This window comes from Blennius ocellaris, assembly GCF_963422515.1.
Source record: "Blennius ocellaris genome assembly, chromosome: 6".
Classification (NCBI taxonomy): domain Eukaryota; kingdom Metazoa; phylum Chordata; class Actinopteri; order Blenniiformes; family Blenniidae; genus Blennius; species Blennius ocellaris.
In genome coordinates this window covers 20823342-20839773 of record NC_137655.1, presented here as the reverse complement: position 1 = coordinate 20839773, position 16432 = coordinate 20823342, and the positions used below count along the sequence as shown (strand labels likewise).

Genomic DNA, 16432 nt, shown 5'->3' with positions numbered 1-16432 from the left:
TTTTGTTCATAGTATCACAGTATTCAAGGGTAAAAACAGCATGGTTGTGTCAAAAATATAAAGTTTGATGGCTTTCTTTTTGCATGTTTGACGTTTTCAAACTGAAATCAAACTGAGCTAAAAAAAGTTTTAAAAAAAATATATAAAACTGTTAAAATGACAAAGATTGAATTTAAAATCCGATAAAATGTAAACAATGATTCGAACAAAAAAACAAACAAACAACTTTAGTCTTACGTTTTTAAAACTACTAAATAAAGCACAGTTAGTTGAAGCTGCTCTGAATGAAAAATGCAGCTTTAATGTCAGAAAGCTGCTTTTGCTACTTGGAGCGACGCTCCTATGTGAGCGCACATCGCCATGGATGCTGGAATGACCTGGAGGGGGGGAGGGGGGGGGGCACTGTGGTTGCCATGGTGACGCGTCTTTAAAGCATGGGGTGGTCGCAGCGCCGTCTGCTACTGTCAAATGCAACTGCAGGAGACGGTGGACTCGGCCTCGTCCACGTCCTCACCGTACAGAGTGATGAGTCTGGGATGGACCCTGGACACACACACACACACATACACACACACTTTACATCACTTTAAATGCTCCAGGTTACAGAGCATCATCAGAGTGCGACCTCACCTCACGAGCACTTCGTTAGCGATCTCCACCAGCTCCCCGTCGATGTTCCAGGGGAAGGAGGCTCCCTCCGCCTGGATGATGGGGGCCGTTTTGGAGCCGCCCCCCTCCTCCTCCTCCTCCTCCTCGCTCTCCTCCTCCGACCAGCCGACCTGCGAGCAGGGGCGGATCCTCACCGCGGAGACCTCGTGCACGTCCACGAAGGAGAAGCTGAACTGCAGACGTGACGGCAAGAAAACACACGGGGAATTATGCATTTCTCTGTGTGTGTTTGTGTTTGTAAGTGTGGTATTTGTTTGTTTGAGGGGCCCAAATGTCAGGGTTTGGTTTACCAATAGGTTGAGGTTTAGGATTGAAACGTTGTCATGATGGGTCAAGTTAGGGTTGGATAATACATCCCAGTAGACTCTTAAATAAAGCGTGTGCGTTCTGTAACGCCATGACCCTCCAACAGGGGGCAGCAGAGACCATCAGACGCACAGACTGACCGTTCCTCTGTCCCATTTGTTTCTTTCCGCAATGAAACCGATTTGACATTAACTGGAGCTCCGGAATCAGAAAAACTCCATTCGAAGTTTATAATTCTACTTTTTACTCCACTGTGAGGAGCAGAAGATGACAGTTTTTTTTTTTTTTTAGACAAGCCAAATGTACTCAAATTGCAATAAACAACAACGACCCCAAACAAACTATATGATTTTAAGTCAAATAATAAATGACTCACTCAACACTATTCCCACCAATGTATTCCAAATATATTATCAGAAATCAAGCCTCCCTCAATAAATATGTCTTTAAGTAGTGCGTTTTACATCTTTATAATATATATTCAAACCTTAAATATGAACACTGTGTATTTGATTTTTAAAACGTATTTCTTGAAGAGTCTTCTAGGTTTTTTTTTTATTTTAAAGAAAATAAAACTACAATTGACTATACACTGTTGAGTAATAAATACAACAGGGTGAAATATTCTTCATATTACTTGGCTTCTTGTAATGTGGTTTAAGTTTTTTTTTGCCTCTCTCCTCGACACGTTAAACCTCTGAGAGGTGCAGACTGGATGTCTCTGGCGGTGTACGAACACTTCCCCTGTTGGGGATTCAGAGAAGTGACTTTCAGGGACTCAGGTCATCGCGGTCGCATGTCAGCCGCCTGAGCAGGTTTGAGATGTTAAGATGAAGACTTGCAGGAAGTAGGTCAGTCCTGTTTACTGTGCAGGACAGGAAACGCCTCGCTCTCAGTATATTTAGTAAGTGGGTTAGCGTGCGGCCTCTCAGGCCAAACCGGGCTGCGCTGAAACGGGCTAATCTACTCACTAACTACTTCTTTTCCTCATGAGAGAGGTGGAGCTTCACGATGGAGGGGTCAGCAGTCAGCAGAGACTGCCCAATGGATTTATCTTGATCCGCGGTGAGGATCGTTCTGGTTTCCGTCCCTCAGTGGAAAACAAAGAGGAGGACGAGTTTATGGGTTGACGTGGAGGTCAGCGTCATTCTGGACAGACGGGATCCTCTGTACCAGGAAAAGTTAGTTTCTTCGCTGGTGAAAATGAAACCGATAGCACCTCCGTCACCCTCTATTCTAATATATCTTCAAATAAAGGGAACATCTCTCTGTTCCAGGAAGCCTTGATGCTCCTGGAAGGCGATAAAATGAAAGTTTATGGGAGGCAATCAAATAATTGAATTGTCCCAACGTTTTCAGAATTGAGTTTGTGATTAACACTGTGCAGTTTTGTGTCACTTTATTTTTCTGAACGTCGACCTGCAGCATTTGGGTGAATTGACTTTTCTTTTACCAAGCCGTCCATCAAATGGGACAACACCGGCGTAGATTAGAACCTCACCTGTCCACTGGCGCTGCCGTATCTCTTCAGGTGTTTGATGAACTCTGACCTGGAAGTGTTTCCCACCGCGATCAGCGCCGCGCTGCCGTTGGCCAAACTGTCACAGACACGTAGGAAGAGCGGAGGATCAAAACAAGTTGGGCTCAAGTCCACCGCTCAGAGGAAGGAGCAGCTGGTCACCCTCTGGGTACCTGGTGTTGGGGGCCAGGCCTCGCGGGGCGTGTGGACTCAGACAGGGGATGGACATGACGCTGATGCTCAGATACAGGCCCTGATTGGTGGTCCAAGAACCTTCTCCAGCTGTACGGGCCAATCGGAGTGAAGAGAGACAAAAATGAGCAAAATATGAATCTAAAGTGTATAAAAACACACGAGTCTGAGACGGACCTGCGTCTGGATCCTGGTCCTGGTCCTGGCCCTGGTCCTGGCCTCTGAGAGACAGAAGACATAGTCCTGTTTAGAGTGTGCATCTGTTTAGACACTATTAGATAAAAAAACCCAACTTCAAACAATGTTAAATGGATGAAATGAAAAAAAAGAGATCCTTGTGTATATTTCAATAAATGACACATTCCTCTCAGAGCAAAACACTGCCTTTGTGTTTGTCTCACCGACATCCGAACAGATCTCTGCTTGTCCTCTTAGCAGGTAAAAAAGACAGCTGGCAGTCTTCTGGTCTGTGAAAAACACACACAGGAAACAAATGAATCCCTAAATTCATGAAATCTAATTGAAATAATCAGCTCCTAAGACACCCTTTAAAGTTCCTGTCCCCCAGAGAGCCTGTCCAGGCTGATGATGGCTGAGGACGTGACCAAAGGAACTAATGTATCCCGTACAGTGTGTGTCCGTCACCTCAGTCTCGCCAGCGTCTTCACCAGAGCGTACTCCCGCCGACGCGTCGAAGACATCCACCTCTTCTTCTCGGCCCGGGCCAGGCTCCGGCCGCCGAAGCCGAACATGGCGGAGAAGCCGAAGCGCACGAGCTGGCCGAGGGAGGAGAAGCTGCACATGTCCACCTGCTGCAGGTGACCTGCAGGCACAACGCAGAGCACGACTGCTTCACTCACTACCTCACACCACCTGCAAAACTCAAGATTGATCTCGTGTATTTAGACAAAAAAATTTTGATATTTAAACAAAACAGGCTGGAAGAAATCCAAGTCGCTGTGTGTTCGACACACATTAATGTTCATGACGAGCAAAACTGCTCGTTTGTGTTCATGAACTCCGGTGAGGTTTGTTGATTTGTCTCAAGTTGCACAATCAGAAGAAATCTGAAGACGCTGGACAAACGTAAGCTGTATATTCTAAAAACATTGTCTGGAACTTGTATATATGCACGACTTCATTTAGTAAAGTGTATTTGAGTGTCATGACTATATTAAAACTAGTCACCCTTTTTTAGAGAAAACTAAACCAACAAACTATTAAACCGACTCTATTTGATGTCAGTATATTGCTGAACAGGGATTTTTGTATTTTTCATATGTATTCCAAACATTCTCAGCCTAATTTTGTACAATACAACTGGACGGTGAGGGGAAAATCTCCTATCTGTTATCTTCTACAATGTCTTCACAGTATTTATTTATTTTTTATTAATGCTGCTACACTGACGACTCTTCACTTTATATTTTCCAACTGTCCGTTAACGCGGCACAGACTAAATTCTGAATTAAAAAAAAAAAAAACCTGATTTCACTGTGGGTAAATTGCTCGATCAGCTTTCAGACAGATGAACACACACTGTCACACAGTCAGAGCGCCATCTGGTCACATACCTGCTGTAACCTACTGAAACCTGACTGCCTGTGTGTGTGTGTGTGTGTGTGTGTGTGTGTGTGTGTGTGTGTGTGTGTGTGTGTGTGTGTGTGTGTGTGTGTGTGTGTCTCTCTCTCTCTCTGGACTGAATCTGATTTCCTCACCATATGGCCTGTTGTCAGTGTGTGTGTGTGTGTCTGTTGTTGTTGCAGGATTAAAGCTGAGGCGGTCAGTGTGTCACTGAGATCAAACCGGCACCGCAGATCTAACCGATATTTATTGACACCGTAAACAAGACGTAATAGACCAGACAGTTTCAATCAAATGTTTAGAAAACATATTATCTGTAATATTTGTGAATATCACATAAGAAGTGTGTGTGTGTGTGTTTTCTTCCTAAATCCAGATTTTTCTCCATTTTGTTTTAGTATTGTTGAAGATATAATTTATATCTAGTATGGATTACTGCCACTATGTGGTCTTTAATTTCATTCATTTCTGTACAATATTGTATTGTTGTTATGTATATGTGAATTCCTAGTTTTAATAATTTTGTAGATGGTTAAAAAAATACATTTTTTTGTAGATGGTTAAAAAAATACAAAAAAAAAGTATTTAATCTCTTTTCAAAAATGACTGGCAACATAAAAAATTTATTTTATTAACATAATTATAATTTGGAGAGCTGAAAATGTATGTAATGAAAGAGCCGCCAAGTTGCTATTAATATGATCAACTTTCCTACTTTCAATAGTAGGAGAAAGCAGAAGAAACACATTGTGTCTGAACACAATTCATCATTTTGATGATCCAATAAAAAAAAGTACATCTTAAAAGTTGAGCCTGAGATTAAATCTACAGGAATGGAGCATTTAGCATCTGTTTGACAGTAATAAAGAGATTGCTGGGTTAAATAGCTACAGAAACCTGATAAATAAAATCTAAAATCCAATTAAAAAATGTTGGTCGCTATAACTAGGAATTTGAATATAAAGTAAAAGATTTTGGTCAGCATTTGTGGAGACACAAGACAAAACAGTGACTGTCAGCTTGTATGAATGATGAATGAATGAGATCACTGGTTTATCTACTTTGCCATTTTATTGTATCGTTACCGTCTCATCAAAGCTTTTCTTTTCATCCATATAAATGATAAAACTCAAAATCACAAAACTCCCATGTTTGGAAATTGGAGGTAATTAATCCAGCTAATGTGAAAACCACTCAAAAAGCAATCAAGACATGGGGAAGTGGCGTGGGGGTCCTCGGCTGCGCGGCGGCCTTTAAACACCGCTTTGACCTTGAATCGGTAACCGTGGCAACAGCATGGACGCTCCAGGCTCCATCAGCTGCGAGGTGACCTCAGTGAGATGGTACCGGCGCACTGTGGGTATGCTCACCTGGGAGGTGCTGCGGGCTCACCTGCACACACCTGGTGTTCGTGGGAACGGCGAATTTTAACTGTTTGCTATTGTTCATTAATCAGCCTCATTAGCTCGGCCGCCCATCTGTCCCACACACACTGAGGAGTGATAATGAAGCACCGTCTCACTGCGGCCCGTCGTTCAAACACGGCGGCCCGTCCTGCCGCCACCCGATTGGTCTGCAGGTCTACCTGACAGGAGGTGGGCGGAGGTGAAAGGGGGTGGGGCTACAGCGAGTAGATGGAAACCCGTGATTTCGAGTGAAACTGATCCTGCTGTTCGACATCTGTCTGCTCTCTCTCGCTCTCTCTCTCTCTCTCTCTCTCTCTCTCTCTCTCTCTCTCTCTCTCTCTCTCTCTCTCTCTCTCTCTCTCTCTCTCCAGAGTCCAGCCACACAGTCTGTCTGCAGAGTTGTTTGTTCTCTGACGGACCAATCAGATCCAATCGGGCCAATCAGGACAAATCTGAGCGAGAACCTGAGCCTCTGACTGGCTGCCTGTCAGCTTGGAGAGCAGATGAAATCACACTTTAACTGCTAGAACGGAACGAGGGAGACTTGGCTGCAGCTCAGGGAGCAAAATGGATCATCCTCCATCACATACGTCACGAGTCCCTTTCTCATTGAAGAACTACGAGAATCAGAAGTTAAGGTTTTTAATTATCTGGGACAGACAGGACAGGAGGGTACCTTGTTTGTCATTTGACAATGAGCAACATTGTCCTGATAATAATAAATCCAAAGCAGGTGGACTTTTATTATCAACCGGAACTGGTAGAATGACACAACAATAGCTTAAAACCACCCAGATTAACACTATAACTACTCTAGATCGAGAACACATAGACCTCACGTAGGACCCTTGGAAAGTAGAGGAGGTTTCAACGTTATATATCATATGTACGGGTGTAACATACTGAGGATCACGCAGATCTTGGATAATGGATCCAGGAGGAGTGGATCTTACCTAGAACTATGTGCAGGGCTGCAGTGACTGGATCTCTGACTCCGTGAACAGAACAGGAGACCACATCTGTGGAACCTGTAATAAAGGACAAACATTAACGCGCCTGCACCACGTGGACGGACTCGTTCATCCCGTGGACTCCCCGCTTACCGGCAGGAATGATGCCCAGCGGCACGGCTGACTTCACTGGTGTCTCTGGAGAGCCGGCGTCCAACTGAGCTCGGAGGACCAGAGCGTGACACACCTCGGCCACCGAGCCGTCGCCACCGACACACACCACCCTGACACACAGAGACACACGAATGATCTCAACCTCCGAGCCTTTATTGTGAAGGTGACGACATGTCACTGATCCTAAATTTAACACCACGGACACAATTGCAGAGCAAGTGACAGTGTGACCTTCCGAATCTTCCTCTCAGATGCAGCGTAGAGTCATTGAGTAGATCCAAATAAAGAAAATTACTCAACATTTCAGAATAATTTCATTCAAATCGAATGCTGTTTGAACCTGCAAAGGTAGAATCGCTTATTACAGCATGCAAGCACACACACACACAATAGTCTGATGATAAATAACAAGACAACCATTAGATATGGATGAAAACAAGGAAATATCCCTTATTCTGTGGAATAGCTGCATTTTAATTAAAGCACTTCCGTTCAGTACCTTTTTTTAAACCGACTCAACAGTGTTTTCATGCATAATCATAAAATATGATAGATTTCCACTGAGATGCAGTTACAGAAATGTTTACCTTTTCCATTTTGAGTTCTTCTATCTTTCAACTTTCCAACAAAACGCTGACATTTTTAAATACTAAATTGTGCTCAATTCAATAAAATACATCATACCTGCGGTTTGAAATGCAAAAACTGACTTTTATTACGTCCACCATTTGTCTGTTTGCAAGACTACGTCAGATTTTGTCAACATTTTCACCACCGATAGATATTAGGCCATGGAAGAGTCCTCTAAATTTTGGAAGTGATCCGGATCTGGATTCTGGATCCGGATTTCATGTCATATAAACCTGTCAAAACTATATGACAGGTTTTCACCAATTTTTTTTTACCACTGATAACATTTCTGTGTTGGTCAACCGTTGGCAAACATCAGAAATCTCTGATTGCTGCTGTTTTAACATTACTTTTGTGAATGCAAAGCCCCACTACCGACTTATGTCATTGTTTCAGTGAACTCAGATACCGGAGTCAAACGTTGACACTGATCTCCCACTCTGTGTGCAAAAATAAATAAATAAATAAAATAGAGAGTTAATACTACATTCTAACTATATCAATTTGCAGGCAGACGGGGTCTTTAAGAAGCTGAAGTTTATATTTCAGACATTTTCTTATCTTTAGAATGTATTTATAAATAAATACATATTTACTATATTTGCAAAAAGTAAATATGTAAAAACTTGATACTGAGCAAATGAATGTATCAAATGAATCAACTTAGTTGCCAAAGACAGACTGGAGATGGTGTATCAGGCTTTGGAGCAACTTGAAAACATGGGGGGAGGTTTTTCTTTTCGGGTTGTTTGTAATATTCGAGACGAGTGAGGAGGTTCAAATTCAGAGTTTGTTCTTGTTGTCAATGGGAGGAAAACAAACTCCGCCACCTTGCTCGCCTCCTCCTCCTGTGTACGGATTACCTGGAGCTCTGGTCTCCACGGAGACAGTCGGCCTAATTGGCAAATGTAGGTTTCAACCAAATCCTCCCAACACACACACACACACACACACACACACACACACACACGAATGCACGCAGACACACACGAATGCACGCACGCGCACACACGCTCAGCAGCTAGCTTAGCAACGCTGAGCTAATCTTCTCTAAGCACATTAAGCTTTATGACGGCTGAGCACAAAAGCTGCTTACACACACACACACACACACACACACACACACACACACACACACACACACACACACACACACACACACACACACACTGATGACAGTTTGATCAGTGTTTTTGTCTTGTAGCCGGAGCTGGCAATGATTTTTTACAAGAAAGTTTTCTGTTCTATTCTATATTTAGAACTTTAGCTTCCGCCACTCTTAGGGCTTAGTGTGTCTCCTCACTTGAGTGTGGCTGCGTGTGTGTGTGTGAGATCAGTCTGGGTCAGTGTGTTTTAGTGTCAACCTCTGACAGTAAACTGCTGTTTGATTAAGTTGTTCCATTTAGTCCGGTACATTGTTGAATCAACAGACAACCAGCGAAGAGTTCCAGTACCAGATGATGATATTAAAAGAGTCACTTAAAGCAGGATTAAATTATTTTTAAATGCTCCTGGTGAGAAAAGGAAACAGCTGAATGGATAAACATAAGCATTAGTATAATTAAGCTACAGGTAAGTGCCGAGAGAATAAAATCAAGAGCAGTGTCCTCCACTTTTTCTTGCAGGGGGAATATATGACCCAACCTGCTCTGTCTTTAACGGGCTTCTTCTCCTGACTCCTTCGGCCTCACTCAAGTCATTCATCTCTTCTCATCACAAAACGTAATTGTCAACAGTAAATCTTGCCAAAAATCAAGAATTCTAACGAGAAACATAATTTTGTCCAATAATACACAACATTTGTGTGAAGCTGAAATATCTTGAGAAGTAGCTGGGATGAGGCCTACAACAGCTTGAAACAAATCTCAGACGGGTGATACTCCCAAAACCTCTTTCTCATAAAAATGCGGATCAATGTGCATCTCAAAGCAAACGCTAAACCGCAAGCTTGAAATACAACGTTGGCCTTAAAAGATGAGGGTTATCTCCTCATCATTTGGAGGAGTAACACTGGAAACTGAAATGAACATTTGTATGATTTCCGCAATGATTTAAAGCATGAAATTTCATTGGAAAATTAGCCGATTCGTGTAACGGAGAGTGAGAAACAACAACTGACCCATCATATTCCTCCAGTTTGCATTCCTTCATCACTGAGAGAGCGTGACCCTTCCTCTCTGTTACTGGAGACACAGACAGGTGAAGAGAGGGAGAGAGAGAGAAAGAAAGAGGGAGAAAGAGCGAGAGCGAGAGATGGGGGCAAAAAGAGAAGTAAGCAGATGGAGAGACATTGAGATGGACAGAGATAAAGTGTTCATGCATGTGTGTGGTCAGATGTACACGAGTGTGTGTTCGACGGCTGCCAAAAAAAAAGTGGGACAACGGATATCACACCATCTGCTGAGAGGAGGAGAGGAGAGGAGGAGAAGCCAGGAGAAAGGAGGCGGGGGGAGGAAAGAAAAAAGAGAGGAAGGGAGAAGGGGAAGGAAGAATGAACCAATAAGGTGAGGACAGAAGAGGAGAGGGCAACTGAAGAGGGGAGATGGAGAAACCTAGAAAAAAAACTAACGGGTGAAAATAAGATGAGATGGAAAAGAGAGAAGAAGGAATGACATGACATAAGGGAGGAGAGGAGAGGAGAGGAGAGGAGAGGAGAGGAGAGGAGGTTGTTTCCCTCTGTCACAACAGATGGGCTAAGCTCCGCCCCTTGTATCAGGTTACCTAGCGACCAGAAACTGCCATTAACTCTGACCTTTGGACCTCCTCCCATGCGCTCGCGTGCGCGCGCGCACACACACACACACACACACACACACACACACACACACACACACACACACACACACACAGATTTTATAACCTCATCTCTGATGTCAATAAAGATCTCAGTGTTAAAAGCTTCTGACGTGTAGTTTTATCAGGACAAACAAATACATCTAAAATAAAGAGGTTAATGATTCTGTGTATTTGTGGTCGGCAAACAAGTAAATAGTCAGGCGGACAAACCGGTGATGTCTGTGCGGACGTCGGCCATCTTGAAGAGCGGCGCCACGTGCTCTCTGTAGATGTGCACGGCCTCCTTCTTGTGGCTGCTGGGGTTGATGAGCACCTTCACGTACCTGGGACGATTCCTGAGCGCTGCACACACACACACACACACACACACACACACACACAAAGTGAGCGCCTCCATGAAAGGTCATCATATTAAAAGTTATTAAAAGTCTGAGTGAAGAAAGTCGTTCTACTTGGTCCATCACTCTGTTTGAATTAAATATCGCTGCAGCACAAAAGAAAAATAGCAAACAGAAACACAAAGAGTAGAAATAAATATCACACAAATGTAATGAGGAAACACGAGGAAAGAAACAAAGAAGCAAACAAACAAATAGACCTGATAAACAAAAGACCTGAGGGCTGCATCATGAGCCTATGATAAAGCAATCCAGATAAATCTATACTCTATTTTTTATCCATCATAATTTATACACTGCTTCTGAATACTGACAGTGTTTATTACAGTAAAATGTCACTGTTATATTTAAAATGATACAAATTTTGTTAGGGTGTATAGTTGCTATTCATTTAAACGTAAACGTCTCTGTTTTCTTTGCTTATTGAAACAACAAATGTGTTTTGAGTTTCTGACTTGTTATGAACCTCTGAACACTTAAGTCAAGTCAAGTCAAGGCTCTGCTCCTGTACGTTGAAGAGCATCCATCTCTACTGGAGAGTCCTGGAAGACATAAAGCCTTCATCATATGAGTGCACTCATATAACAACAGTTTTATTTCTTGTCATCAGTAATGGTGCAAATCTGTTGAATTACAATGAGCAACACTGTTTTCACTAGTATTCCAAATTCTCATATGAATGTTAACGGCTTAAAGGATTAACTGAAACACTAATCGGCTCATTGATTAATAATGAAAATAATCGTTATTGCAGCTCTGCAGATGAGACCGACTCTCAAATAAGTCATTGACCTTTACTGATCTGATCACGTTACACTTTGTTATCGCTGCTGACATCAAGCAGCTCAACGCATAGAGCGAGAGTTAAAAGTCCATCGTGTGACTGAGTTCAGATCACAAACCAGCGAGAGACACCTGTACACTGTTTTAACATCTGCAGGGGGCCCGTTTGACTCTGATGCAACATATTCACAACATTGTTTACATCTCCAATCGGTTCACAAATTGTGTGTATGTGTGTGTATATGTGTGTGTGTGTGCGCACACACACACACACACGGACCCCTGTACAGCTCATCATTAGGCAGATTTAGAGACCGCATTATGATTCCCCACAGACCAGCTCAGATCAATACACACACACCAGCTCCATTATCCAGCTCATTACTATAATCTGCTCCCAGAAGGCCGTGACCTCGCCCCGTTAATGACCCCACACGCATACACACAGCGCACCTCCTGCCACCGCTCCACCCCACGGCTCTGACCAGGTTTCTCTGGGAGCTCCTGCGAGGAGCCACCCGACACCTCCACCACTCTGTTCTCTGCTGGACCTCACCATTACCGGCCCACCCTGCTGGTCCCTCCCCCTAAATAAAAAAAAAAAACATCAGGTCGAACCAACACAACTGCACAGCAGCAGCACCTGATGACAATAAAGCAAAGTTGAACCTGAAACTCCTGCTGCGTTTCATGAGGAAGCTGTGGGGATCAGCCAGTGCACACAGAGGAACTTTAGTGGAATTGTACTCGGTTATGTTTTCTGCACTGGGACTTTAAGACGGTAAAATGGTAAATGGCCTTCACTTCGGTGCTTTACAACGTGAATCACACTCATTCACACGCCAATGAAGGAGCAGTTTGGGGTTCAGTGTCTTGCTCAAGGACACTTCAGCATGTGGACAGGTGGAGATGGGAGTGAAACCCAATTTCAAGACGACCACTCTACCAATTGAGGCATGGCAAGCCAAGCACATAACAAAACAAAACTGCAGCAATTCAATTCCTGAAAACTCTTGCTATGGTAGAGATTAGAACAACTCCTTGTCTGTTTCCATTTGAAGGAGGGGAGGAGGAGATTTATATCACAATTTGTGAGTTGTGTTTTTTCCAAGATTCTGATTGGCTATCATGGCTTCATCCTTCTCATTACACTGCCCCCTACAGGTTTGGCTGCTCATTGTAGCTCTGAACTGGGTGTGTATGTAGGGCCGTCGATTAAGACATTATCATTTTTAAACATGTCTGAACAATGTTTTTATTTTCCACTTTTTTCAATCTGTGTTTAAAAGTTTCCTCTTGGTGCTTCCTGTTGATGGGCTGCAGATTAAATTTCTTGAAAATACTGTGATATTAGCAATTGAAATTTCTCTAATTCCATCTTAAAAGAACCTTTCCCCAGTTCTCTGTGTGATTTACTCTGTGTCAGAGGAGACGGTGTCATTCAGTTGGTTGATATTTCTTGTTTAGAAAAGAAATGCAGACAGAACGTGGATGTGAAGCGGTCAGGTATCCATCAGATCATCTCCGACCCTTGGCCGACGGTGGGTTGCTATGGAGCCGTCGAAGCGTCGCCATGGTAAACAATCCCGGTGTTGTGAAGGAAGAGTGTTGAGTTTCTGAAGGAGGTTTACGACTAAGCTGCAGAGTGTTGATGACAAAAATAGAGTTCATATATACAGTCTGAGGATGGCAAGTAGAAAATATAACTATTAAATGCTTCTTAATTTACTGATGTTTGGAGACGTGACCAAGAGCTCACCATGACGTTAGTTCATCAATGAATCAAACAAAAAGAAAATTAATATTCTTTGACTCATAGAAAGCTGCTGTTTTATATCACTGTAAAATGTATATTTTTTATAAGCTCATAAGACAAAGAAGGTAATTTAAGGATACACTGTCTCTTGAGTAAACAATACATCAATAATAAAAATAATCTTTACCTTCCACGTTCGTTGTTTGTGCACACACAGTTCATACCAGATTTGCATTTTTACCCCCCATTTTTGTAACTTCTTCAGTTTTTTCCCTCACTTAGATTATTGGGGGTGATCTTCATGACCTCAGCCATCTTTGCAGACACAGGTTGGAGGATTTGCACAAAAGCCTGGCTGCAGGAAATACACAGCGGGACCAATGCTTTAGATTTTGACTTTTGGGTGAAGAAGGATGTCACAGAAAGAGGCAGTTGAGCTCAGGAGAAGCTCGGTCACGTTGCTGAGAGGAAAGCTGCTATTAGTTCAGATACATTGAAAAGAACAAACACCTAAATCATTCCCAGGTAGTAGAAGTCGATGAAGGTAATTAACTTATCCCTCTAGAAAGACCAGTTGTATCCGTGGTTTGTACAGAGATCACATGTTAGTAGTTCAATTTCCATGTCCTTGAGTGACCGCACTGCAGTTCCCTTGAGCAGCTGGTTATCGCCAGTGAGTGGATGTGTGAACAAGCAAGGAAATAAACTGGATCTGTGCAGCTCTTTAAACTCTGCAGTAAATCTTCGGTAAACAGACACTGACATCAAAAACACGGACGGCTTCATTTTCTCTCTGTTCAGGTCTGTTTGAGCTGTGTTAGAACCTATCGCCAGTGTTCTGCGAATTAATTGGACGGATCTGCTTCTGCACTGTATATTTTGTTTCCTGGCAAACTAATAAAATCTCGATCCTGAATATGAAGCAGAGAGACCGAGGCAGGCGGGCCTCTCTCATCATTGTCACTATGGATACGCTCACTGACTTTACAGACGCATCAGTTAATATGTAACACGGAGACGGACAAGCACTCGGGGCCATAAAGCAGCTTACGGGCCACGCCGCCGCCTCACAGTGAAAATATCCTTGGTTTACGTCCAGAGTGAGGCTTTCGGTGGAGCTTGCATGTTCTCCCTGCGTGTGCAGTTAACTGGCGACTCTACGCTGCTGCTGGCTGAACGCTGCCTTCACCCATAGTCCAATGGAAGTCACTTCAACGTGCTACAGTAGTGAGTGAAATAAAGCAGGATAAAAGAAAGATACAGGCACCCTCCTCTGACCTCCTACTAGTTTATCTATTTATTTCTACCAGAAGACAAAAGCAAGAGGGAATCCACATCTTGCTGTTTGACATTTTGCGAATAAGGCTATTATATTTTCAGAATTAGTTACTCTACATGACAAATTCCTAGTAATTCCTTGTTTAAACCACCCGTCATTAAAATGGCATCATCTATGGCTCCAGCTTTTTGGCTTTATACAATTTATCAGATTATCTGTTCAGATTATAATCAGGTGTGTTTATCGTACCTTAAATTGTATTTACAATGTTATAATGCTTCTTGCCCACTCAAGATCAAATTTGGCTGAATGTGACATCCAGAGTAAAAAAAAGTGTTTCACACGCCAGATCCAATGTGATTCAGTGTAAACGTTTTTCTTGATATTGCGATAGAAAAGGTTAAATTCAGCTATGAGGTTATTTGAGCTGGGCAGCGTTGTATTGGGTCTTTTCTAATATTCTGCCCATTCCAATAACATACATTGTCACTTGCTGAGGAAGCCGTGGCGACGGCACCTGGTGGCTGAGGCCAGCCCAGTTCAATCATCCAAAGAAGTCTCACATCAAGCATCGGCCTGTCAGTCTTGTTTTTCTTTTTAACCACTGCAATCAGTCTCTCACGCCGTCTGCCTGTGTGCTTGGGAAACGACTATACAGCATCAACGCTCCCCTTTTGTCACTCCGACCGCCATTCACTTGCTGCGCGGCACTCTGCAGCTGCTTCACGCAGCAAAAGGCAGAGAATAAACTCTCTGCAATCAGGAAGTGTCTGCGTCTCTGCTCGCCATTGTGCAGCTGAATGTTCGGACCTGGAGGTTAAGAAGTGGCGGTGGCGGCGGCGGCCGTGGCGGGACTGCCTGCTCCTCGACGCCTCGGTTCACACAACAATGAGCTTTTCACACTGACCTCTGGCTGGAAAATAGGCTTAATGTCCCCGCGGCAGCAGGGCGACCGACTGTTTACCTTTCATACTCACACACACTCTCACACACACACACACAGGCTTCTTCACCATCGCGCTGCGTAAAGTCACAAAAGCCGTCGCAGTTTGACGTGCAGTGTGACCACTCGAGCTGACACACGACCTGCAGACCATTCATGTACGCGGCTGCGAAGCGAAAGACAATCACTTGAAGAAGTTGTGACTTTGCTGCAGGGCCTCATGGGTAATCGGGTTTGATGGACAGACGGACGGACGGACGGACAGGTGACCAGCGATAACATGTCAGGCCAATGCCATGGTGACAGAGCGACGGTAGAGTATGGGCGACCTCTGACCTGCTCATTCACTGGGGGCTTGTAATGTCTCTGTCGGAGTCCGCGGTCTGGATGAACAGACAGGAGCTGTAATGTAAAGCGTGTTTGTGAGTTAAATCCATACATACAGCTCTCCTACATTTCTATTGTGTGTTAACTGTCAGGCAGGCACCGCCCCGTCACACTGCACCTGGGAAACCAAACGTCTGGAGAACGTCAGTCCACAGTAACATACAGAACTTTATTAAACAGGTCCTGACAGGATGTAGCTCCTGCTCAATTGGCCAGCTGTATTTTTTTTCCCCTCTGTTTATTTTACACTGCAAATATTTTAAATGTGGTGAAATCTGGTTGATGATACAAATATTCTGCAAACCTTTGGATAAGCTTTGGATAGCACATTTTGCCTATTTACACCTCACAACAACATTCATGGTGTCCAACATAAAGAATTAATTCCAATATTTGAATTTCTCCAGAAAACGTCTCTTCGGGTTTTAAACACTTGGTCTCGGGTTGATACAGGCTCGTCGGTTTCCCTGCACATAGGGGCTCTTTGCTGCTGCTGAAAGCAGCTGAAGCCAGCAAATTAAACCTAATATATTCACCAAGGCAATAATCTGAGAGATGCTCATCGAAAATAAAGGGGAAAATAAATTGTAGAGCTGGGTAAAGCTGGGTAAAGCCTCCAAATTGCTTGTGGACCCAAAACAAATGTGAGAGTTTTTTCTT

General features: G+C 43.4%; 1 protein-coding gene across 1 annotated transcript in view; it reads right to left on the bottom strand.

Moving 5' to 3' along the window:
* Positions 1-464: 464 nt before the first annotated feature.
* The window catches only part of cerkl (CERK like autophagy regulator), a gene marked incomplete at both ends in the record, with an annotated part of 36497 nt that continues 20529 nt past the window's right edge, over positions 465-16432 (bottom strand). Inside the window, 11 exons of the mRNA XM_080498548.1 lie at positions 465-543; positions 631-842; positions 2477-2573; positions 2668-2776; positions 2864-2907; positions 3088-3153; positions 3332-3509; positions 6630-6704; positions 6780-6910; positions 9550-9613; positions 10437-10568. Coding sequence (XP_080354674.1) covers positions 465-543; positions 631-842; positions 2477-2573; positions 2668-2776; positions 2864-2907; positions 3088-3153; positions 3332-3509; positions 6630-6704; positions 6780-6910; positions 9550-9613; positions 10437-10568 — 1187 coding nt within the window. The remainder of the gene's footprint in view (positions 544-630; positions 843-2476; positions 2574-2667; positions 2777-2863; positions 2908-3087; positions 3154-3331; positions 3510-6629; positions 6705-6779; positions 6911-9549; positions 9614-10436; positions 10569-16432) is intronic.